Source organism: Schistocerca americana, chromosome 6 (assembly GCF_021461395.2).
Source record: "Schistocerca americana isolate TAMUIC-IGC-003095 chromosome 6, iqSchAmer2.1, whole genome shotgun sequence".
Taxonomy (NCBI): Eukaryota; Metazoa; Arthropoda; class Insecta; order Orthoptera; family Acrididae; genus Schistocerca; species Schistocerca americana.
The window spans coordinates 273,043,769-273,069,027 of NC_060124.1; the positions used below are offsets into that span (position 1 = coordinate 273,043,769).

The following is a 25,259-nucleotide window of genomic DNA, read 5'->3' on the forward strand; positions in this document are numbered from 1 at the left end:
ACTTCTGATCAAATTGTCTGCCTGTGGAGTAATGTCTGAGTTGTGTGAATTGATTCATGATTCCCTGTCAAAAAGGTCACAGTTAGTACTAATTGACAGAAAGTCATTGAGTAAAATAGAAGTAATACCTGGGATTCCCCAAGGAGGTGTTATAGGCCCTCTGCTAGTCCTAATCTGTCTAAATGATTTAGGACACAATCTAAGCAGTTTTCTTAGATTATTTTCAGGTGATTACATCATTTACTGTCTCATGAAGTTATCAAAAGATCAAAACCAATCGTAAAATGATTCAGAGAAGATATCTGTATAGTGTGAAAAGTGCTAGTTGACTTTAAATAATCGAAATTGTGAAGCCATCCACATGAGAATTTAAAGGAATCCACTAAATTTTGTTTAAATGATAAATCACTCAAATCTAAAGACTGTAAATTCAGCTAAATACTTAAGGATTACAATTACAAATAACTTGAAGCTGGGACAATTACATTATTAATTTTGTGATGTAAGTCAACCAAAGACAGTGTTTTATTGGCAGAACACTTAGAAAAGGCAACAGGTCTTCTAATAGGACAGCCTACAATAAGCTTGTAGTCCTCTGCTAGAGTACTGCTGTGTCATATGGGATCTTTACCAAATATAATTGACAGAGGACATAAAAAAAAAAAATCCAAAGCAGCCAAAGAAAGCCAGCTCAATTTGCATTACTACAAAATAGGATACATAGTTCTTGGATCCCATAAGTGAGCTGGTTTGGCAGTCATTAAAACAAAGGTGTTTTTTGCTATGGCAAGATCTTTTCATGAAATATCAACACCAACTACCTCCTCCAAATGCAAAATATTATATTGATGCCATTCTACATAGGCAGCCATGATTATTGCAATAAAATAAAGAGAAATCAGAGATCATATGAAAGTATTTAAGTGTTCATTTTTCTCATACACTATAAGAGAGTGGAACAGTAGGGAAATAGTCTGAAGGTAGTCTGATGAACCCTCTTTCACACACTTAAGTGTGAATTAGATTAGTCATGGAGAGGTAGATGCTGATGTAGATGAATATGTGCTGATAGAGAAGCTACCACTCTAGACGTAATATTGCAGCTGATACGTGCCTATATTTTGTACATGAATGTAAATATGTACAGCTTTATACTGTCTTATGTTTTGATAAGTCCTATATTATAAAAATGTTAAAAAGAGTGTTGAATAAATAAATAAGTACACAATATTAACTATAGTACATGTAAATCAAAAAGAACCCAATTGATTATTTACAATCATACAGCAAAATTCTTTATAATTACATGTAAAATATTAGGTAACATTCAAAAAACATTGATACAAACCACTGATGCACAAGAACTGCATGTACTTGATTCATTCATCCAGCTGCAATGGTTCCGGTTGATCACTTTCCTTGAATGTGTTACAAACTCTTGATGAATGTGACTTTTCTTGCATTCATCTTCTGTTTTAGCTGATTCATTCATGAGAAGTGTAACTTCAAAGTCTATCAGTGTATCTGGTATTGGAAATTTTGCTGTGACTATTCCATGTTTTGAATCTTTCAGATTCAGTTGAAATTCTTCCTTTGGGGGATTCCAATCACTGATATTTGCTGAAAATGTAAGATAATGTAAAGATCTTCTGTTGATTTTTAAGAAATGATAATGCAATAGATACATACTCTCTAAACTTTAAAGTTTTTAAATGATGAAGACATAATCACAACACTGTGTGAATGGTCATATGAAAAGGGCATAATAATGTACACAAACAATTGCAATATTAAATCTGAATAAGCATTTATGACAAGGAAAGGAAAAGTGTAATAATGTGATTCATAAGATACCACACCATCCTAGGAAGAATCATGGTGCATAATGATACAAGCAGATTTTTGCAAACTGACTATGCTGCTATTCATGTCCCTTCCCCTCTTTTATATATATCAGCCAGTTTAAATTAATAGGTGCTGAATGAATTTCAAGTAACACTCCACCAAAGAATATGAGAAACAGTTAAAGAATCATCAGTACTCAAAAATAAAGTAAAATATGGTTGTATAAAAACATTCTGTATACATATTTTTTGCTTGCGAAAACTTCTGCTATTATTCATACTTGTTTTCAGTTTGTTTCAGGTATCCTTGAAAATGTAGTGACTTGTTAAAGTGAGCTGGAAGAAGGAAGAGCCTGGAGTTAATTCTGCAATTATCGTTATACAGCTTTCAGCTTAGAAAGAAAGGGTATATCTGGTTACTTTAATCTAAATAGTTCACAAATAGTTTAACTCCTCCTGCATATCTGGGAATGTGTGTAGATTCAGATTCAAGAAGAGCAGGGAATGAAAGAGTAAAGATTCAAGAATAAATTTTATGAAACTAAAAATAGCCTTATTGTTTCATAAAAACAAAATAATAATCAAGATAAAGGAAGACTATGCAAAAGTGTACATTTTTTGCACATATATGAAATCAAAATGTGCTGCTGGATAACATTCTGAACTATGTTACTACAAATCTGTGGACAGCGACAAGTTTTCATCGTCTACTGTAATGTTCAGATGGTGACTGAGGCTTTACAGCTCAAGCATGTCCCATTCTTTGATGGTGGGCCTCCTTGAGGTCACCTAGCATGTGAAGAGGGTTCTTATGACAATGGACTGCACATTTCAACTGCTCACTATATGCTCATTTGAGTTCTTGTCAAAACATTCCACTCAGTTGACTTCTACCACCTGAAGAAAGGTGTCTGTAAGGTGCGTGTGGCATGTTTGTGCATTATTGTCTTGAATGACACATCACTCAAACATTGACCATAGAGCTAGGTAAAAGGCTAGTTGATCCTACCCTGATGCTGCACAGCACTTAAAGTACCCTCGACAGTAATAAGAGGTGTCCAAAATCTTCAGCTTTCTTCTGAATTTGTGAGACTGCAGGCCTGAGCTGTGCTTTGGTACCTGCCCATCTCCAGACTCTTCTATGATTATTGACAGGTGTGAGACAAATACTCCATGTGTTGGGAAAGAGAACCCAATGCCATGGATCAATGTTCCATTAGACATGTTTGTTCAAGTATCTTCTCACGCAAAGTGATGCTGAGAAGTTTGTATTGTTGTTTGTGATAGACGCCTAGAGCCCAAATTCACTGTGTGGAGATGATTACATGTGGTCTGATGGAATCCAATACACTGACTTTCCTTCAAAGAGGCAGAAAGCAGCTATGTTTAATTCTCCATGGGGTGCTTATAAGCCTTAATTTGTAGTTGACTGCCATCAGCAGGTGTTGTTGACTGTAGGCCACCATTGTGAGGCAGATGTTCAATGCACTATGTCTCAAAATAGCCACCAAATGTTTGAATGTTTGCTGTTGTGTACATCAATTAGCTAGGGAACTTCCAATGCTGATAATCCTTCTTGCCATAATGTGACAATGCACATATGGTCTGAACCTGGGCCTGAGAAAATTCTCGTCCTATGAAAAATTGTTAACTCGGTCGAAGGTTTCTTCCAGCCACACACTGACTAACCTGGAGTGGCAATAAAAGACAGCTAGAGAAAAGCCAAAGTTTTAAATCATTCATGCAGGAGGATTGCACAAACATACCATTCTTTGGCTGTCATCCAGACTCCTGCATTGAGGACATAGAAACAGGCCTCCCTGGTGTAGAGAAGTAACTGAAGGAGTTGAAAACAAATAAGTCACCAAGTCCAGATGGCTCCTAATTTGGTTTTGCAGAGTAATCAGAAGCATTAGCCCCTTATTTAGCTTGCATTTATCATGAACTTGTCACATACCACAAAGTCCCAAGGGACTGGAAAAAATGCAGATGGCTGCTGTATATAAGAAGGGTAAAAGAACAGGCCCACAAAATTACAGACCAATACCCTTCACGATGATTGGCTGCAGAATTCTTGAACATATTCTCAGTTTCAATACAATTAATTTTCTTGAGACGGAAGAGCTTCTGTCAACAAATCAGTAAGGATTTAGAAAGCATCATCACTCTTGCAAAATTCAGCTTGTCCTTTTCATACATGGTATCTTGCACACCATGGATGAAGGGCACAAGGCAGAACCCATATTCCTAGATTTCCAGAAAGCATTTAACACAATGGCCTGCTGCAGACTGTTAACCAAGGTATGAGTGTACAGACAAAGTTACAGATTGTGAGTGATGTTGGGACTTTCTAAGTAATAGAACTCAGTATTTTGTCCTCATCAGTGAGTGTTCAGAGGCAAGGGTATCGTCATGAGTGGCCCAGGGAAGTGTGATAGGACCAATCTTATTCTCTTGATTCATTAATTATCTGACAGTCAGGGTGAGCAGCAATCTGCAGCAGTTTGCTGATGACACTGTGGTGTATGGGAAGGTGCCATTGCTGAGTGATTCTAGGGGAATACAAGATGACCGAGACAAAAGTTCTAGCTAGTGTAATGAATGGCAGCTAGCTCTAAATGTAGAAACGTGTAAGGTAATACAGACAAGTAGCAAAAGCAATCCCATAATGTGGCAGCTAGCTCTAAATGTAGAAACGTGTAAGATAATAGAGACAAGTAGGAAAAGCAATCCCATAATGTTCTAATACAGCTTTAGCAGTTTGCTACTTGACACAGTCAGGTTGACTAAATGTCTAGGTGTAACACTGCAAAGTGATATGAAATGGAATGAGGATGTAAGGATCATAGTGGGAAGGCAGATGGTCAACTTCAGTTTACTGGGAGAGTTTTAGGAAAGTGTGGTTCATCTGTAATGGGGACTGCATATAGAACACTAGTGTAATCCATGCTTGAATACTGCTTGAGTGTTTGGGATCCCACCACATTGGATTAAAGGAAGAGATCGAAGCAATTCGTATGTTAGATTTGTTACCAGCAGGTTCGATCAACAAGAAAATATTAAGGAGATGCTTCAGGATCTCAAATGGAAATTCCTGCAGGGACAGCAGCTTTCTTTTTGAGGAATGCTACTGAGAAGATTTAGAGAATTGGAATTTGCGGATGACTGTAGAATGATACTATTGTTGCCTATGTACATTTCACACAAGGATCATGAAGTTATCCTTAGTTAGGACTCTTACAGAGGCATACTAACAGTCGTTTTTCCCTTGCTCAGTTTATGAATGGAAAAGAAAAGGAAAAGGCTAGTAGTGGTACAAGGTACAGGCATGATGCTGTGATATGATCCTTTGCGACATGCTCTCTGACTGAAAAGTGTATACAAGCAGCAATCTCGAGATTGGAGAGACAGTGTATGCTGCTGAACTGTATTCAGAATGAGTGTTTACTTCTTTCTGCATTACAATGGTGGTTGAGTAAAATGATTTCCAATGGTCAAAAAGGCACTGAAGAAGAAGTTTCAAATCAAAAAATTACAAACTATCAAACTAGAAGGAGTGGTGCAGAACTGTTTTGAGCAGTTTATATAACTCTGGCCTTTGGTATGTTAAATCACAGATTATAATACTATCCAGGGACTAACAAAATAGTTACTTCTTAATATCATCCATCTTATGAATTTGAGGTAATGGGTGTAAGTAAATCATTACGTTTATTTAACATACAACCAATTAAATAGTGAAAATCGACACAATGTGTTTCAAGAGTCCTGCTCTCATCAACTGGCTGTCCATAACTAAATCATTAAACAGATTTAACGGATCTCAATTATCATTGCTCATGGGTAAAAAAAGGTGCATGTGGTTACTACATTCTTGCTCTAAGGTGAAGACAATTTTCTCATGGAAATCATTAAATTTTCTGATGATTTTGTCAAAAGAGGATGTTTTAAAATTTAGCATTTCTGAAATATATGAGATTATTTATTGCAAACAATATATTGGTGACATACTCTTGATTATGGATGGAACTGAAGATGACACTGACAAAATTCTCAGAGAACTTGAGTCCTATAACCAAATTGACTTCACAGTAGGGCATGAAAGTAGTAACTGCATCCAATTATCCAATTTTTGGACCTAGAAGTAATTAGGAATGATAATTTGCATGTATTAATGTCTTCAGAAAGCCTACTGCAACATATAGAGAGAGTCCAAATGAATCATGCCACCCCACGAATACACCCCTGCTCAAAAATTAAGGATAATGCTGATACATGGTGAAACAATGCTCTGATGGGCAGTTTGCGCATTTAAATCATCTTGGAGTATGACCATGTGGTGCATTTGATCTGTGGTTGTCGCACGGTGGTGCTGGCAGCAGACCACATACGCAGAGGTGTGTTGGTGCATGTCAGAGTACGGTGCAGCGAGGAAGTGTGCAGACGTTTTCAGACATGCTAATGGTGACTGTGTGTTGAGAATGGCTCAAAGAACACATTGATGACATTATGAGGGGTAGAATACTAGGGTGACTGGAGGCTGGTCAAACACAGTAGGTCATAGCACGGGCCCTCCGTGTACCACTAACTGTGATCTCAAGAATGTGGCAACGATTCCAGCAGACAGGAAACATGTCCAGGTGCTACAGTACGGGACGTCCACAGTGTAAAACACCACAAGAAGACCGATATCTCACCATCAGTGCCCGCAGATGGCTACAGAGTACTGCAGGTAGCCTTGCTCAGGACCTTACCGCAGCCACTGGAACAGTTGTCTCCAGACACATAGTCTACAGACGACTGAACAGACATGGTTTATTCGCCCGGAGACCTGCAAGGTGCATTCCACTGACCCCTGGTCACAGGAGAGCCCGTAAAACCAGGTGTCAAGAACACAGTACATGGTCATTGGAACAGTGGTACCACGTTATGTTCATGGATGAGTCCAGGTATAGCCTGAATAGTGATTCTCGATGGGTTTTCAACTGGCATGAACCAGGAACCTGATACCAACCCCTTAATGTCCTTGAAAGGGACCTGTATGGAGATCGTGGTTTGATGGTGTGGGATGGGATTGTGATTGGTGCACTTACACCCCTGCATGTGTTTGACAGAGGAACTATAACAGGTCAGGTGTATCGGGACGTCATTTTGCACCAGTATGTTCACCTTTTCAGGGGTGGGTCCCACCTTCCTCCTGATGGATGATAACGCACAGCCCCACCGAGCTGCCATCGTGGAGGATTACCTCGAAACAGAAGATATCAGGCAAATGGAGTGGCCTGCCTGTTCTCCAGACCTAAACCCCATCGAGCACATCTGGGATGCTCTCGGTCAGCGTATCGCTCATGTCTTCAAACCCCTAGGACACTTCAGGAGCTCCAACAGCCACTGGTGCAAGAATGGGAGGCTATACCCCAGAAGCCGCTCGGCCACCTGATCCAGAGTATGCCAACTCGCTGTGCAGCCTGCGTATGTGTGCATGGTGATCATATCCCACATTGATGTCAGGGTACATGCGCAGGAAACTGTGCCATTTTGTAGCACATGTGTTTCAGGACTGTTTTCTTAACTTATCACCGATACCATGGACTTACAGATCTGTGTTGTATGTGTTCCCTATGTGCCTATGCTTTTAGCACCAATTTTGTGTAGTGCCATGTTGTGTAGCACCACATTCTGCAATTATCCTTAATTTATGAGCATGAGTGTATATAAAGAAGTTGCACTCATAAGTTTGGTGCACAGTGGGGCAAATATGCCAACAGATGCAGAGGAGAAACTGAGTTTAAAATAAAATATAGACGAGTCAAAAATTAGTAAGCAAAAGCAGTGAATAACAGTTACAATATAGGTATGGTGAATCAACTTATGGAAAACTAGGAGAAGAGGATATAAGTGGAAGAAGCCAATGATAAGAGAACGATTGTCACTGTGCCATATTAAGGTAAAATCTCAGAGAAATAAGGTAATCTATTCAAAGAGAACAATATAAAGCTAGCATTACCAGAGAGAAAGTTACCAATATACAGTTTAAAACATGATATTGAGAAGTGGAAGAGTAAATTAGAACATTTGGGTGTCTAAGGTACAATGTTCATCTCGTGATAAAAGATGCAATGGGCAGAGTGGGAGAACATTTTCAATGATGTATGAAGGATACAGAGATGCTTTTAGGCTGGATTATTATGACAAATCAGTAGTAGCAAAGCAACCCACTAAAAGATACTTGCGTATATTGAGAGATACCATAGGCAGAGAAGAAGGGAAAAAAGCTTAAGTTTCTTGAAGGACTCAAAATAACAATCCACCAGGACAGATATTGTAGTGTGCTTAATGTACAACTGGGATACAGTCACAATGGATTCCTTAAGTGTTTCATGGATCTTTATGAAAAAAATATCAGAAATTTTCCAGGAACTGTTATTAACCATTTGCCGTTGTCTTTGAATTAGGAGGCACTGTCAGTTACTCAATGCATTAATGTGTCACTGTGCACTTGTGTCTCTGTAGAAACTCAGAATGAGATTTTCACTCTGCAGCGGAGTGTGCGCTGATATGAAACTTTCCTGGCACATTAAAACCGTGTGCCCGACCGAGTTTTTGTAGAAACTGTTTGGTAAGTCACCTGGAAAGACAACAGACAGATACAGCCAGGAACTTGCTGAAGACTGGTGAGCGCTATGGGAATCAAACAATAGTGTGATTCACCTGCACAGATGCAAATGGATCAACATAAATGTAAAATGAGGACTTTTTGTCTTAACTGTTTTACTTCACGACTGAGCTGTGTGGCTTGCAAGTGATACATCGATTTGCACATTTGTGTTATCTTTTCCCCTGCACACTGAGTCTTGGTAGCAGCACCACCTGCACACAGCTGCGAGGTGCGGCTCCAAGCCTCGGGCAGTTAGGAATGGACAATGGTTATCAGTGGACGTCTCCTGCCTGCTACAACATCTGGGCTGGCTTCAGCATAAGTTGGCAGCACGTACAACAAGAGCTGCAGAGGTTAACCACGGCAATATGGCCACACATGGCCATATTGCCGTGGTTAAGTGTGGATGTGCATCGGGGCCTGCCTGCATCTTTCCTGGGAAGTGGCTCATGTAACCCACCAGATAGTATATTTTTACCTCAATAGTCGCTAATGGCTGGTTCTTTTCTCAAGTGACTGTGGTGAGAGTGTAATGTTGCATGTGCAACGTATTTCTGATACATTGTCTCACCTTGTAAGCCCTTTGTCTTTGCAGTCTCTAATGTGACCACGTGTCACAGCCGGCTGTCTTGTGCCTAATCTAAACTGAACTTAATGTGCTAAACTATGGTGGTGAGCTGCCTGTTGTCATTGGGTTAATTTGTTGAATTAATGACTGCTCCTGATTTGCCTTGTTATTGCATTTGCTATCCTGTGAATGATTTAAAGTTTCTAACAGCTATAAAAGAGTCAGGCTAGACAATACCAGTGAGGGTATGTTTTGAAATTAAAGATTGTTTGATAAACCAAAGAGTGGTTATTGTTCACGCAGGTTTAAATCTGTGTTATACATGATGAATTCTACCCAGAGTTCTGGTTGTTTTACCTTATAGTGTTGGTTTTTAAGTGGCAAGGGTGAATTTGTGTGTTTTAATGTAATGTTTTCCATAAATTTTTGAAGTTGGCCTTGTGTTGGATACATGCTTTGGCTTGCAGGTGGGCGGTCTGGTTTATTTATTCATGCCATTAGCCCATTCCACTGTGTTTGTGTACTCATGTCATTACTGCCTGCCAGTTAGTTGTTTGTATAACTGGCTGCCACATGGCTGTACTGGCTAACACTTGCGTGCATTCCCATCCTGGATTTTCTTAGATACCCACCAAAGCCTGATAAATCTGTTGTTTTGTTATGTATGTCTGTAACTGAATGTGATCCATTGTGTTGCCACTTGCTTATGCCCAATCTTAGTCTGTTACAGTTGTGGCTTCTTGGATCTCTGCAGACAGGAGTCTGTTATGTGTGGTGCCATCACAGTATCTTGCCTGGAGACGAGGCTGATTGGCCTACCTAACTGGTGGGCCTGTAGCCTAAATTGGTATATCTTGTGAAATTATCCTGTAACTTGTTTAAAAAATTCAATAGCAGTAATTGAGGCCTGAAAGGGCAAATTAATATGTCTTCATCTCATTATGCTTGGCTTATTGATGGTAGCATTGAATGTTTGGATAATTTGTTTATTCAATACTCTGGACTGGAAAATTATAAGAATTGAAGTCTTATATTTTAGGTAAATTAGTGTTTTAATTCATTTAGACATTATAGTAGTTTGCCTTTGAGACTGGTTGCTTCTAGTGTTACCATTTATTAATCATTGTATTATTTCTGTATCTGCACTTCAGGTAAATTTTGAAGGAGTTGCATTTGATTGTCTTGCAGGAGCAAAATCATTTTTAAATTGATCCTGTATAACTTGGTTGTAGGCATATGGAAATTAGCAACTATTTGGCCCCGCTGTTTTGATGTATTTAATTATTTTATTGTTCTATCATATATTTGTTTTTAAAATTTTAGAGGACCTTTAATTATTTGTACAGAGAGAGCATTCATTATTTGAGCCCCTGTAGTTAAGTGCAGTCTCAGCACGACTATGGTCTGCCTGTAAATTTTCCTTGCAATCTGAATTTAATATTTTACAGTAATTTTGGCATAAATGAGCCGACTTAGTACCATTGTTCACTTTCCCCGAAGGGTGAGATCAGTTGTTGAAATTGCTGTATGAAATTTCTTATTTATTGTCATCATTATAACCAATAAAACAGAGTGATTCTTAATCGAGTTCTGAACTTAAATAAAGAGTGTATAGCTATGGATGCTGCTGCCCCTATATGTTACTGGGTTCCCCTTTCCACTCTACAGCTTTTCGCACTACATCTTCCATTGTTTTAGATCATAAAGATGTTATCAGTGACTACTATGTGATTCTTATTCTTTATGTCCCACTGGTAGTGGTTTTGTTTCATGACTTCTGTTCTGCATGTTGGGGTGTATCTGTTTAATGATTTTGGAATGGGCAGCAACATGGTGAGAGCATGACCCTTGAAATACATTGCTGTTTATTTTCAGCGTTTAATGTGATTTCACGCTACAGAGATATAGAAAAAATACCTATGACTATTACTACTATTACTTTTACAATTGAAAGCCAACAATAATTGAAGGTGACATTTAAAATCCTTGCAGGCAACATTTAAAATCCTTTAGTTAGATGATTGCTGGAGTTGTGTTCTCATCTGTGATCAAAAATATTCAGTGGACAATGACTATGGATACAGGCTGTGGTACCATGTTAGTATCTGACATGCAGACAAGACAAAATCTTGCTTTATAAGACAGTATATGAACCAACGATATGTGGAAGTGCTCTAAAATGAAAGGATACATGGTTGGAAATCATCTGTACATTCTGCTGCTATACTGACTATTTCTCAATTATGAACAGAGATTGTAAGAAATCATATTGATGCACTCATAAACTCTAGCAGTGTATATTATTGGAGAATGAGCCTTTGGTTGGCAGCCACTAGAAATGTATCATTTGATGGTCATCTGTATGTTAAAAATCTGGATGCACAGGTGATCAATACATTGAATTATTTAATTATTTGTAATTTTCTGTCATGACCATTTACAAAATTAGAATCTACAGACACAATTATATATTAATGTGGATTACAAAGAGGTATCCAGATGACAGACCTCACATGCCGAGATGTCTTTATATCACACTGCAGAATGTGTGATTGCTCAACAACAGTCCAATATGTGTCTGTCTTAAATAACACAGAATAATTTGAAACCACTATATGCTTTATAAGTGATTAGGCTGTTCTAACATCTGACAGATTGCCAGATACTTGAAGAACTTTATCATTATCTGAATGTTTAACTAATGCCACACAACCACTCATGTGTTTCCGCAGTAGCCCTAGAGTTAGCCAGATCTCAGGGGTTGCTGGGTTTTCCAAAATGATTTGCTTGCTTCTCTGAGTTCCATTTCTCTTGACCATTGTTGGATGCATCTCTCTGGTATGCAGTGCCTTGACCTCTATGACTATTTCTGGGTCGCACTTGTTTTTTCTTCTATAAAAACATGGGTCCCTCTCATGACACTACTCCATAAAGCCACTGCCAATATATATAATTGTTGACACTATTATAGCCCTTGCCAGTTTTAAGCCTCTTGATTTATTCAAATCAATCAAAAAACTTTTTGCAAAGTAGTGAATATATGTAACATCTGTTTTTTATTTATATGGATAATATCAAATGAAGTACTCACGAACTACATTTTCTGATTTTCTTAATGAACAGGAATGTGTTATCTCCTGAAATAGAGAGAGAAACCATTATTAGAACTAGTAAAACTTTCACAAAATATTTATCATCAAATTTATGTAGGTGCATTCAAAAAAATGATGATTACCTACCTACTACATGAGAATACTAACAGTGAATAACATATATAAACAGTTTTATTTGTATGTTGTCCAAATTAATTGATCCATTCTCTAATGGGTTAATCTGGATGCTTCACATACATATTACACATGATGCTGTAAGCTATAGTTTATAATTTTGACATAATTGTTGCTGTTATACTAAACTTAATTTAAAATATGTTTACACACACACACACACACACACACACACACACAAACACGCACAAACACACACACACACTCAAATGAATTAAACAAGAAAAGAAAATGCAATCAATTTGGCACAATTAAAGAAGCAATTTGTATTTTACAAAATGAAAAGTTACTTTAGCAGAAAGCAAAAGAAAATTAGATGAATGGAAAATGTTTTTGAGGATAACAAAAGCACCCAAGATTATTATGGGAAAAAAGTGCAAGTTTTAGTAATAGGATCCAGTGAACATTACCCCAAATAAAGTGATTCGCCTGGATTCTGCAACAGGCAGATAAACTGAAATCGTTTATTAATTTTGTTAAGTTCCTTCAGCTAAGAATTAAGATCACACCCTCAACACATGCTATGACTGGTAGTGTGGTTCAGTATGTTCCACATATAAAAACTGTCTTGAGTTTAGCCTTGTACAGAAGTGAAACATGGATGATAAACCACAAAATTACAGGCCAATAATCTTAACATCAGTTGTCTGCAAAATTCTTGAACATGTTCTCAGTTTGAATATAATAAATTTCCTTGAGATGGAAAAGCTTGTCAACAAATGAGCGCGAATTTAGAAAGTATCATTCATGCAAAACTAAGTGTGCTCTTTCCTCTCATGATAACCTGTAAATATGGACGAAGTGCAACAGTTAGATTCCATATTTCTAGATTTCCAAAAAACTTTTGACAAGTTGCTCCAATGAAGACTGTTAGAGAAGGTATGAGCATATGGAATAGATTCCCAGATATGGTATTGACTTGAAGACTTCTTAAGTAATAGTACCCAGTACATTGTCCTTGATAGCGAATGTTCATCAGAGACAAGGGTATCATCAGTAGTGCTCCAGGAAGTGTGGTAGGACCACTCTTATTCTCTGCATACATAAATGATGTGGTGGAGAGGTTGGAATGAGCACATAAGGATGGTAGTAGGAGAGATGAATGGTTCACTTTGGTTTGTTGGGAGAATTTTGGGAATGTGTGGTTCAGTAGTAAAGGAGATCACATATAGAACACTAGTGTGGCCTATTCTTGAGTAACAGTCAGGTCATATTATAATAAAACATTGAAGCAATTCAGAAGTGGAATGCCACATTTATTATTGGTAGAATCAATCAACACATGAACACTATGGAAATGCTTTGTGACCTTAAATAGGAATCCCTGGAGAGATGACAAGGTTTTGTGAAAACTTTAGAGAACCAGCATTTGAAGCTGACTGCAGAACTATTCTATTGCCACCAAGATACTTTTTGTATAAGGATCACAAAGACAAGAGAATTTAGGGCTTGTATGGAAGCACAGAGATAATCATTTTTCCATTGTGCTATTTATGAATTGTGAATTGTGGTTTATTTGTCTCATAATATACATAATCTAAATATTTTGATTCCAGTACAGAAAACTCATCAAAATTACAGTAAAATTCCACCTTGAACACAGAACAGCTGATGTTAACAAACAGCATAATAATAATAATAATAAAATTTATTTGTTGTTGTTGTGGTCTTCAGTCCTGAGACTGGTTTGATGCAGCTCTCCATGCTACTCTATCCTGTGCAAGCTTCTTCATCTCCCAGTACCTACTGCAACCTACATCCTTCTGTATCTGTTTAGTGTATTCATCTCTTGGTCTCCCTCTACGATTTTTACCCTCCATGCTGCCCTCCAATACTAAATTGATGATCCCTTGATGCCTCAGATCATGTCCTACCAACCGATCCCTTCTTCTAGTCAAGTTGTGCCACAAACTTCTCTTCTCCGCAATCCTATTCAATACCTCCTCCTTAGTTATACGATCTACCCAGCTAATCTTCAGCATTCTTCTGTAGCACCACATTTCGAAAGCTTCTATTCTCTTCTTGTCTAAACTATTTATCGTCCATGTTTCACTTCCACACATGGCTACACTCCACACAAATACTTTCAGAAACAACTTCCTCACACTTAAATCTATACTAGATGTTAACAAATTTCTCTTCTTCTGAAACGCATTCCTTGCCATTGCCAATCTACATTTTATATCCTTTCTACTTTGACCATCATTAGTTCTTTTGCTCCCCAAATAGCAAAACTCCTTTACTACTTTAAGTGTCTCATTTCCTAATCTAATTCCCTCAGCATCACCCGATTTTATTCGACTACATTCCATTATCCTCGTTTTGCTTTTGTTGATGTTCATCTTATATCCTCCTTTCAAGACACTATCCATTCCGTTCAACTGCTCTTCTAAGTCCTTTGCTGTCTCTGACAGAATTACAATGTCATCGGCGAACCTCAAAGTTTTTATTTCTTCTCCGTGGATTTTAATACGTACTCCAAATTTTTCTTTTGTTTCCTTCACTGCTTGCTCAATATACAGATTGAATAACATTGGGGAGAGGCTACAACCCTGTCTCATTCCCTTCCCAACCACTGCTTCCCTTTCATGCTCCTCGACTCTTATAACTGACATATGGTTTCTGTACAAATTGTAAATAGCCTTTCGCTCCCTGTATTTTACACCTGCCACCTTCAGAATTTGAAAGAGAGTATTCCAGTCAACATTGTCAAAAGCTTTCTCTAAGTCTACAAATGCTAGAAACGTAGGTTTGCCTTTCCTTGATCTTTCTTCTAAGATAAGTTGCAAGGTCAGTATTGCCTCACGTGTTCTAATATTTCTGTGGAATCCAAACTGATCTTCCCCTAGGTCGGCTTCTACCAGCTTTTCCATTCATATGTAAGGAATTCGCGTTAGTATTTTGCAGCTGTGACTCATTAAACTGATAGTTCGGTAATTTTCACATCTGTCAACAACTGCTTCCTTTGGGATTGGAATCATTATATTCTTCTTAAAGTCTAAGGGTACTTCGCCTGTCTCATACATCTTGCTCACCAGATGGTAGAGTTTTGTCAGGACTGGCTCTCCCAAGGTCGTCAGTAGTTCTAATGGAATGTTGTCTACTCCCGGGGCCTTGTTTCGCCTCATGTCTTTCAGTGCTCTGTCAAACTCTTAACGCAGTATCGTATCTCCCATTTCATCTTCATCTACATTCTCTTCCATTTCTATAATATTGTCCTCAAGTACATCGCCCTTGCATAGACCCTCTATATACTCCTTCCACCTTTCTGCTTTCCCTTCTTTGCTTAGTACTGGGTTTCCATCTGAGCTCTTGATATTCATACAAGTGGTTCTCTTTCTCCAAAGGTCTCTTTAATTTTCCTGTAGGCAGTATCTATCTTACTCCCAGTGAGATAAGCCTCTACATCCTTGCATTTGTCCTCTAGCCATCCCTGCTTAGCCATTTTGCACTTCCTGTCGATCTCATTTTTGAGACGTTTGTATTCCTTTTTGCCTGCTTCATTTACTGCATTTTTATGTTTCCTCCTTTCATCAATTAAATTCAGTATTTCTTCTGTTACCCAAGGATTTCTACTAGCCCTCATCTTTTTACCTACTTGATCCTCTGCTGCCTTCACTACTTCATCCCTCAGAGCTACCCATTCTTCTTCTACTGTACTTCTTTCCCCCATTGCTGTCAATTGTTCCCTTATGCTCTCCCTGAAACTCTGTAAAATCTCTGGTTTAGTCTGTTTATCCAGGTCCCATCTCCTTAAATTCCCACCTTTTTGCAGTTTCTTCAGTTTTAATCTACAGTTCATAACCAACAGATTGTGGTCAGAGTCCACATCTGTCCCTGGAAATGTCTTACAATTTAAAACCTGGTTCCTAAATATCTGTCTTATCATTATATAATCTATCTGAAACCTGTCAGTATCTCCAGGCTTCTTCCATGTATACAACCTTCTTTTATGATTCTTGAACAAAGTGTTAGCTATGATTAAGTTGTGCTCTGTGCAAAATTCTACCAGGTGGCTTCCTCTTTCATTTCTTAGCCCCAATCCATATTCACCTACTACGTTTCCTTCTCTCCCTTTTCCTACTATTGAATTCCAGTCCCCCATGAGTATTAAATTTTCATCTCACTTCACTATCTGAATAATTTCTTTTATTTCATCACACATTTCTTCAATTTCTTTGTCATCTGCAGAGCTAGTTGGCATATAAACTTGAACTACTGTAGTAGGCGTGCGTTTTGTGTCTATCTTGGCCACTATAAGGCGTTCACTATGCTGTTTGTAGTAGCTTATCTGCACTCCTATTTTTTTATTCATTATTAAACCGACTCCTGCATTACCCCTATTTGATTTTGTATTTATAACCCTGTATTCGCCTGACTAAAAGTCTTGTTCCTCCTGCCACCGAACTTCACTAATTCCTACTATATCTAATTTTAAACTATCCATTTCCCTTTTTAAATTTTCTAACCTACCTGCTCGATTAAGGGATCTGACATTCCACGCTTCGATCCGTAGAACGCCAGTTTTCTTTCTCCTGATAACGACGTCCTCTTGAGTAGTCCCCGCCCGGATATCCGAATGGGGGACTATTTTACCTCTGGAATATTTTACCCAAGAGGATGCCATCACCATTTAACCATACAGTAAAGCTGCATGCCCTCGGGAAAAATTACGGCTGTAGTTTCCCCTTCCTTTCAGCCGTTCGCAGTACCAGCACAGCAAGGCCGTTTTGGTTAGTGTTACAAGGCGAGATCAGTCAATCATCCAGACTGTTGCCCCTGCAACTACTGAAAAGGCTGCTGCCCCTCTTCAGGAACCACATGTTTGTCTGGCCTCTCAACAGATACCCCTCCATTGTGGTTGCACCTACGTTACGGCTATCTGTATCGCTGAGGCACGCAAGCCTCCCCACCAACGGCAAGGTCCATGGTTCTTGGGTTGGGGGACAATTTATTTATATATACATAAATACATGTATACAATTTATTTATATATATATATATATTTATATTTATATTTATATTATATATAAAAACAAAGATGAGGTGACTTACCGAACAAAAGCGCTGGCAGGTCGATAGACACACAAACAAACACAAACATACACACAAAATTCAAGCTTTCGCAACAAACTGTTGCCTCATCAGGAAAGAGGGAAGGAGAGGGGAAGACGAAAGGAAGTGGGTTTTAAGGGAGAGGGTAAGGAGTCATTCCAATCCCGGGAGCGGAAAGACTTACCTTAGGGGGAAAAATGGACAGGTATACACTCGCACACACGCACATATCCATCCACACATACAGACACAAGCAGACATATGTCTGCTTGTGTCTGTATGTGTGGATGGATATGTGCGTGTGTGCGAGTGTATACCTGTCCTTTTTTCCCCCTAAGGTAAGTCTTTCCGCTCCCGGGATTGGAATGACTCCTTACCCTCTCCCTTAAAACCCACTTCCTTTCGTCTTCCCCTCTCCTTCCCTCTTTCCTGATGAGGCAACAGTTTGTTGCGAAAGCTTGAATTTTGTGTGTATGTTTGTGTTTGTTTGTGTGTCTATCGACCTGCCAGCGCTTTTGTTCGGTAAGTCACCTCATCTTTGTTTTTATATATAATTTTTCCCACGTGGAATGTTTCCTTCCATTATATTGATATCATTTATATTTATATTTATATATACATAAATATAATATAATGGAAGGAAACATTCCACGTGGGAAAAATTATATATATATTGGCTTGTGTCTGTATGTGTGGATGGATATGTGCGTGTGTGCGAGTGTATACCTGTCCTTTTTTCCCCCTAAGGTAAGTCTTTCCGCTCCCGGGATTGGAATGACTCCTTACCCTCTCCCTTAAAACCCACATCCTTTCGTCTTTCCCTCTCCTTCCCTCTTTCCTGATGAGGCAACAGTTTGTTGCGAAAGCTTGAATTTTGTGTGTATGTTTGTGTTTGTTTGTGTGTCTATCGACCTGCCAGCGCTTTTGTTCGGTTATACATAAATATAATCTAACACTTAGTTACCTCTTGCTCAAATTATCATTTCATCCTGTATGAATTCTTCTATTGAATGGTAGCATTTTTTCCACAGAATCTGCTGTAGCTTTGTTTTTCTTCTGTCTTCATATTAAATATGTTTTTGTCCATTAACTTGTTACACATTGTCATCCCCATATACTGTGGAGTCTGTGTATATAATTTCAGCTGGTGTGTGGGTAGCATTAATTATTTTTATTTTTAATATTTTATGTCTGGTTGAAATGATTATCCTCAAGTAATTATTGTCTGCAGTGTAGGAAGATTGTAATTTCATAAATGTATATGGAGGGAACTGTTGGGATTTGTAGTTTCCAAAATAATGAGCAACAAGACTCTGTTTGCTGTGCTGTACATGTGTAACTGACAATTTTCTTTTGCAGTTTCATTATTCAAGATACACTATTTGAAACACCCCAGAAAGTTATACCATACCTAATAACAGATTCAAAATAACTGTGACAAGTGAATTTTTGTGTACTCAAGTCAGTGGAATTTGCTAGTATTTGCATTGCAAATGGAAAACTGCACTGTTTATTTGATAGGAAGTCAGTACGTGTATTCCAGCTTGTTCTTGTCTACATTCAGTCATAGGAATTTGAATGTGTCAACTTTTTGCGTAAGTTGATTTTTATGTTGTATTTTAAGTTCTACACATCTTGAATGATTGGTCTCGAAATGTACTATCTTGCTGGAGTGCAAAGCGATTTATTTTACTCTGATACTCTAACATCTGACTTTGCCACATTTAAGAATTTTCATTTAAACGCTCTGAGATTCCAGCTGGATTTACAATGAAGTTACCATCTACTTTAATCCTAGATGTTTCATTACTACTAACTTTAACACCTAACTCTGATTTGACAATGGACCATCTTGTTTTTGTCTTACTTTTATGTTGTACAATGAATTTATTGTTTGCCATTTGTGTGACAGCCTTCACAACTTTTTTAAATATAGCTTTATAATGATGAACATACTCAGTAAAATGTCTGTTTTTACCATATTTCAGTTTATTGTGGAGACCAACATGAAAGGAAATCTCTGTGCTTTGCATTTTTCATAAAGTGACCCTTGTCTTCAAATGTGATGTTTGCCAAGCAACAAAGGATACGATACAGCCCAATGTAGCAGTTTAGTAACTTTTCCAATAATACTGCTTTCTGCACAGGCATATAAATTCATATCAGGTCTCCTGCACTGTATCTCACTGGCCAGTGCTTCACATTATAGTACTTTTGGTTGTTCTATTGGATGTACAAGGCCTGTTTGTGAGCCCACTGCCTTGCTTCTTCAGTCCTTGTGATGTGCTGTTTCACATAGTCATCCTGATTGCAATGGGAACAGAATATCCATTCTCGTCTCGGCCTTGTGATGATGGAGCAGAAAGAATGGTGTAGAGACTGAATACTTGCTTTCCTGTGTTGTATGTGAATATCATGATCGGCAGCTTGTATCCCAATCTCTCTGTTCAGCAGCAATGTATATCGAGAGCATATCTGCCAACATCTTATTAAATTGTTCTGTGAGGCGATTAGTCTGTGTATGGTAAGCAGTTGTCATCCTGTGGGTGATGTTGCAATGTGAACTTACCTCTGATACTAGTCTCAACTGCAAAACTTTTCCACAACCAAAGATCATCACATGGGGAGCAACAAGTTTCAAAATGAAGTCTTCTACAAGGGAAACTTCAATTTCCAGAGCTTTGGCAGTCAGTACAGCTTTGGTGAGGCCATAGTGGGTGAGACAGTCAGTACAGACAATAGTCCATAGATTCTTTCTTTTTTACTTCAGAAACCTCCCCAAGAGGTTGATTCTGGTATTGTGGAATTACACCACTGCAGGCAGGATTAGTACTAGATGTCCCGGAGGTAACTGTGGTAGGTGCTTCCCTCACTGGCAGTCCTTACAGTGATTCACATAGTGTCTAATGGACCATTAGAGACTTGGCCAATGATACATGTGTTTGATTCTATCTAGAGTCTTCATGAATCCCTGGGGACTGGATGTCAAAGCATCATGAGAATACTACACGATAGCTGGCCATACAATGAGACAGAATGACGAGCAAACACTTCCATGCTATTGGATCATAGTTCCACTTTTACTGTGTTCTGTTTATTAACTGGAATCTTCCTTTCATAAATTCCTCCTTATTCAAGGCTTCTATGGTTTATAGCAGTGCTGGATCTTCACTCTGTTCAGCAGCAATATCATTTAATGCAGCAATGACCGTGATTCCATTCTCACCATTCTTGTGTTTGCACCTGCTTTTGTATACCACTCTGAAGCCATAGTGCTCATCTTTCTCATCAACCCAATGAATCCTTCAGGCCAGTCAGCCAAATAAAATGATGGTCCATCAAAATGGTATGACCAGAACTTGTTGATGGCCCAAACAACTGGCACTTTTCTCAATTGCAGAATAACTCAACTCAGAATGGAAGAGCACTATCCACCTTTTTTTCTGAATTGGGTCTAGCAATGTATCTATTGCACAAACACTAGCATCATTGTGAAGTTCTGTCTCATCATTCATGTAATACAATGCTAGGAAAGATCTTTCTTTCATCTTCTTCCATGAAAATCCATCTCCCTGCAGTTGTTCCTGCAAGGGACATGCTCTGGTGCAGAAGCCCTTTATCAAGTACCAGTAGTATCGTCACATTCTGAGAAAACTTCTGACATCATGAATGTGCCAAGGAGTCAGAAAATCTGTGACTGCTCTTTTTTCTTTGGACCGGGACAGACTCCATTGCCATATCCTCCCACCACAAGATGTTTATTTCTTGGTTGGTGAAGAGACATTTTCTGATGCAGGAAAAGACCTGCAGTCTTAAACACATTAACATGATTGTCAGGTGGCATAGGTGCTTTTTAAATGTCTTAAAAGAAGTGACAGTGTTAGCCAGATAGCAAAGACACATAATTTATTTTAGGAATTGAACAGGTTGTCCATCATATGTTTGAATGTGGTAGGCATGCTATGCCGTCAAGAGTTATGAATGCAGTCTTTTCCTGGTCAACTTTGATTTGCCAATAGACTGTTTGCATGCCCGTAGTTGAGAAAGTCTTTGCTCTTTTCACACAGTCTAAAACATTATCAATGTGCTGCAATGATTAGGCATCTTTTTTCTGACCTTTTACAGTCGTCGGTAATCAAAGCAGAAGTGCTGTGTGACAACCTTCTTCACATGTACCACAGGAAAGGATCATAGGCTCTCTGAAAGTTCAATGGTGTTATCTTGCAGCATCTTCTCCAATATCTCCCGAATTATCCATTGTTTGGCGACACTTAATATGAGAGGTGGCTAGTTGGTGGATGATCCCCAGTGTTGACAAAGTATTATACCATGGGCCCCTTAGTTAGTCTTTTCTTCACCCTAAAACTGCCACAGAATGGCTGTCACTCACCAATGCTGTTCTTTGGCCTGGCTAGATCCTATTTACAGTTCAATAGTGGTTCCTCTACTGTGTTGTCTGTAATGGTAGCAGAGCATGATTCTTCACCAGTGCCACTAATCTATTCTTCATCAGTGACACTACGCTACCCTTCCTGAACTGGGCAGCTGTCTGTACATACAGAACTTTAGTGGTGAGTTATGGATGTTTTGAAAGTTAGTGATAAAAAATTGTCCTTGACCACTTCCAATACTTATAATTGTCACTGTCATGTAGATTTCTTTTCTGACCCTGAGATTTTTTTTTGTAATGAACAAAAGCTTAAAAGTTTAACTGAGCATTTCAACTACTTCTTGTCTCATTGATGATGGTGGGATAACAATCTAGAGCAGTCTTTGTTATTTGTGTTTATTTGAATAGCTTCACCAATCTGGAGCTCTGATCTGACACATTCTATGACTGCTTGTGATGCCTGCAAGAAGTCACATCTAAGAACAACATTATGATTACATTCTGTCTGATAAGATATTCTTGCAGTACATGTTTCTGTCAGCTGGATGTATTTCTCATTTGTGATTTTCAGTACAATCACTTTGATATTATGTAACACGGTCTTCATTAACTGATGATGATAAACATTCAACATTATGGAAAAGGAAGCACCTGAGTCATTAGTGCCTGCACAGGTTTGGCATTTGATCGTCATGTCAGTGAGATTTCCTGATGTCTCTGTGACTGTCATGCATGGAGTATTTGCATCTGTTGTGGTCTCCCCTCCATAGATGGTCATCTTGCTTAGTTCTTCTGAAGTCAGTGGCTAGGTGAGTGGCTGGTACCTCTATCTGAGAATGAGAAATGGATACAGCAAATTGGAGAGTGATCTCGTCCAGGGTATGGTGATGGCCTTTGCCCCACAGGTCAACTATAACCATCTGAAGTTGCCTGGCATGAACAGACTATTGTGGCATAGTAGTCACTGAAAATTTGCCTTCTTTCCCTGCTCTAGTGTACAACATATCTAGAGTGTCCATAGTGGGAACACACTAGCAAGCTGTCCTCTTTCCTCCAAATGGCTGTTCTTCTACAGGGCATTATATGTGGCATCAGAGTCAGTTGTAACCACATTGGTTGGGTACTAGGTTGTTGTCTGATCACCATACCCTGGACAAGATCACTCTCCAATGTGCTGTATCCATTCCTCATTGTCAGATAGAGATAATGCTGTACCTCTTCTCTCACTGTCTGGCATATGAGATGGTCTTCCACAACTGCCATAGGACTTTTACGAGTTGTTCATATTTCTTTTGTCCAATTCATTTCTGTTGCATTTCCTCAGAAGAGCTTGGTATATGTCTTCTGCAACTCCTCTTATCAAGTGTGTGATTTTTTCAGCTAATCATATTTGTATTCACAATGTGGCATAGGAGCAAAACATTATGTAGGACTGTGTTGTTTCCCTATGTCAATGGGCTCTGTTCTTCAATTGTTCTTCCACTAAGCAGAGTTGCTGCTGAATGTCAGCAAACATTGTCTTCGGCTTAGCCTGGAATTTATACCAGCTTTTTTCTCCATTTTTCTTGAACCATTGCTGAGCTATGCCAACAAAGTGAAAGTAGACATTTGCCATACACATCACGCCATCCCACTTTTTGAATTTGGAAACTCAGTTGAATCCCTTCCGCTATTTCCTCAAGCCCTGGCCAGCATCTCCAGAGAAAGCTGATGGATTTCTGTTGTGCAGCTGACTCACTTCTGGCTTGGAATCCACTGATCTCCTGAATATACGGACCATGGGATGATGTAAGCTGGTCCTCCAGTTCCTGTTCACGTAGGTGATGGTTTTTATGTTGCCTGATTGGAGTAACAGTGATGTGAGTAACAGCGATGTAGATGTTTTGAAGTACCTGGCACCTCTACTAAACAATGACACTTTGTAACCACACTTAAGTCCAAATCCAAAATGTAACTCCAAGCACTAAAAGCAGGTTTATTACAAACATCAACGTAGAGCCAGAACAGACCAAACTCCTGCATGGAGAGTTCAGCTATCCACACAAAGATCAAATATTCAGAATACTAGTGTTTATACAAACATTAAATATTCCAGAATATACAAACACAAGATATTTCCAGAACATTTCAGAAATGATAAATCCTAAATAACTAATAATCATTGGTTTTCAAGTTTGAGCTGGCAACCCACAGCACGGCAAAGCCACAATGCATGCACCACGGCTCATGGCAATATTACGGATGGGAACTGAATTGGAAGCCTGCAAGATCATTGCCAAAACAGCAAATTTTCTTCTTGGAAAGGGTACTAGTATCATGTATTTATATTCAGCAAGGAAAATTGCCTTATAAAGTCATCCATTAATTTATATAAACTTCCATATTTTTTGTAAAATTAGAAAACATTTTACTTTCTGTAGATGTAGATTTGTGGGCATGGTTGTTAACAAACTGGGCACCACAAATTGATGTCATTCCCACATATCTAAGACAAAGCATGTCTCTTGCTGGTTGCAAATATTAAGCAGTACTAAAACCTCCTGAGAATCTTTTTTATGTTAGTCATACATACAATATGTGATCATATACTTAATATAAATACAAACCTAAATTTGCAAGCTACATTTGTCTTTCAAACACAGCTTAGATTACTTTTAGGCTAAATTTCCTTTCACTTCTTTCTTCTCCTCCTTCAAAAAGTATCTATTTTTGTGGTGTTTCACTCTATTTTCAGTTTCCTTTGTTTTCCTTCAATTGGCTATTTTTCATCTCTCTTTAAAATTTATTTCCACTTGGAACTCATCAACTCATTTTTCTTCTTGTGGCTTTACAGTCCCCTACCTTGTTGCCTAAACAAAAACGCCTTGTTCTCATTCCGTCAAGCACAGCAGGATCTTCCTGGATTTTAAAATACTGCCAACTATTTTCACATCATACCAAAGTATCTCTTTATATTGTAGGGAAATGTACAACAGAAAAAGGCAGTAAAATTGAAGACACTATATTCAAACTGAATGCTCTCATTCATTATAATATAAATTTTTAGGACTTCACAAAGTCAGAAAACTAACTGAGATACCCCAGATAGGTAAATTGTGTGGAAGACTACTATGTATACTTATGTACTGCATAAATTGAGGAGCAGTGTCAGTATAAAACTCCTATTATATGCATATTTGACATTCTTCTACACCCACCTGAATTATGAACTACTACTACTAAAGAATAATTTTGTAGGTCCAAAATTAGTGTTTAATATGTGAAAGAAAGCATCAAATGGTTTGCAGAATCTGGCCTACTTGAATCACATAACCCTTATTTCACACAACATACTATAATGACAGTAAAAAGAAAACTGTATAACCTAAGGAGATCAGACATGACAATAAATCAAGAAGTGGACATACAATTAACAAACTTTATGCTAGGCTGGCAAAACCACATAACAGCTACAAAT

General features: G+C 38.4%; 1 protein-coding gene across 3 annotated transcripts in view; it reads right to left on the minus strand.

Annotated features, from left to right (window-relative positions):
• Positions 1-25,259, minus strand: part of LOC124619758 — a 136,578-nt gene that overhangs the window by 62,228 nt on the left and 49,091 nt on the right. For all 3 annotated transcript variants that reach the window (XM_047146337.1, XM_047146339.1, XM_047146338.1), the window contains exons 3-4: positions 12,162-12,207; positions 1,349-1,620 (exon numbers count right to left, since the gene is read on the minus strand). In XM_047146337.1, coding sequence (XP_047002293.1) covers positions 1,349-1,620; positions 12,162-12,207 — 318 coding nt within the window. The remainder of the gene's footprint in view (positions 1-1,348; positions 1,621-12,161; positions 12,208-25,259) is intronic.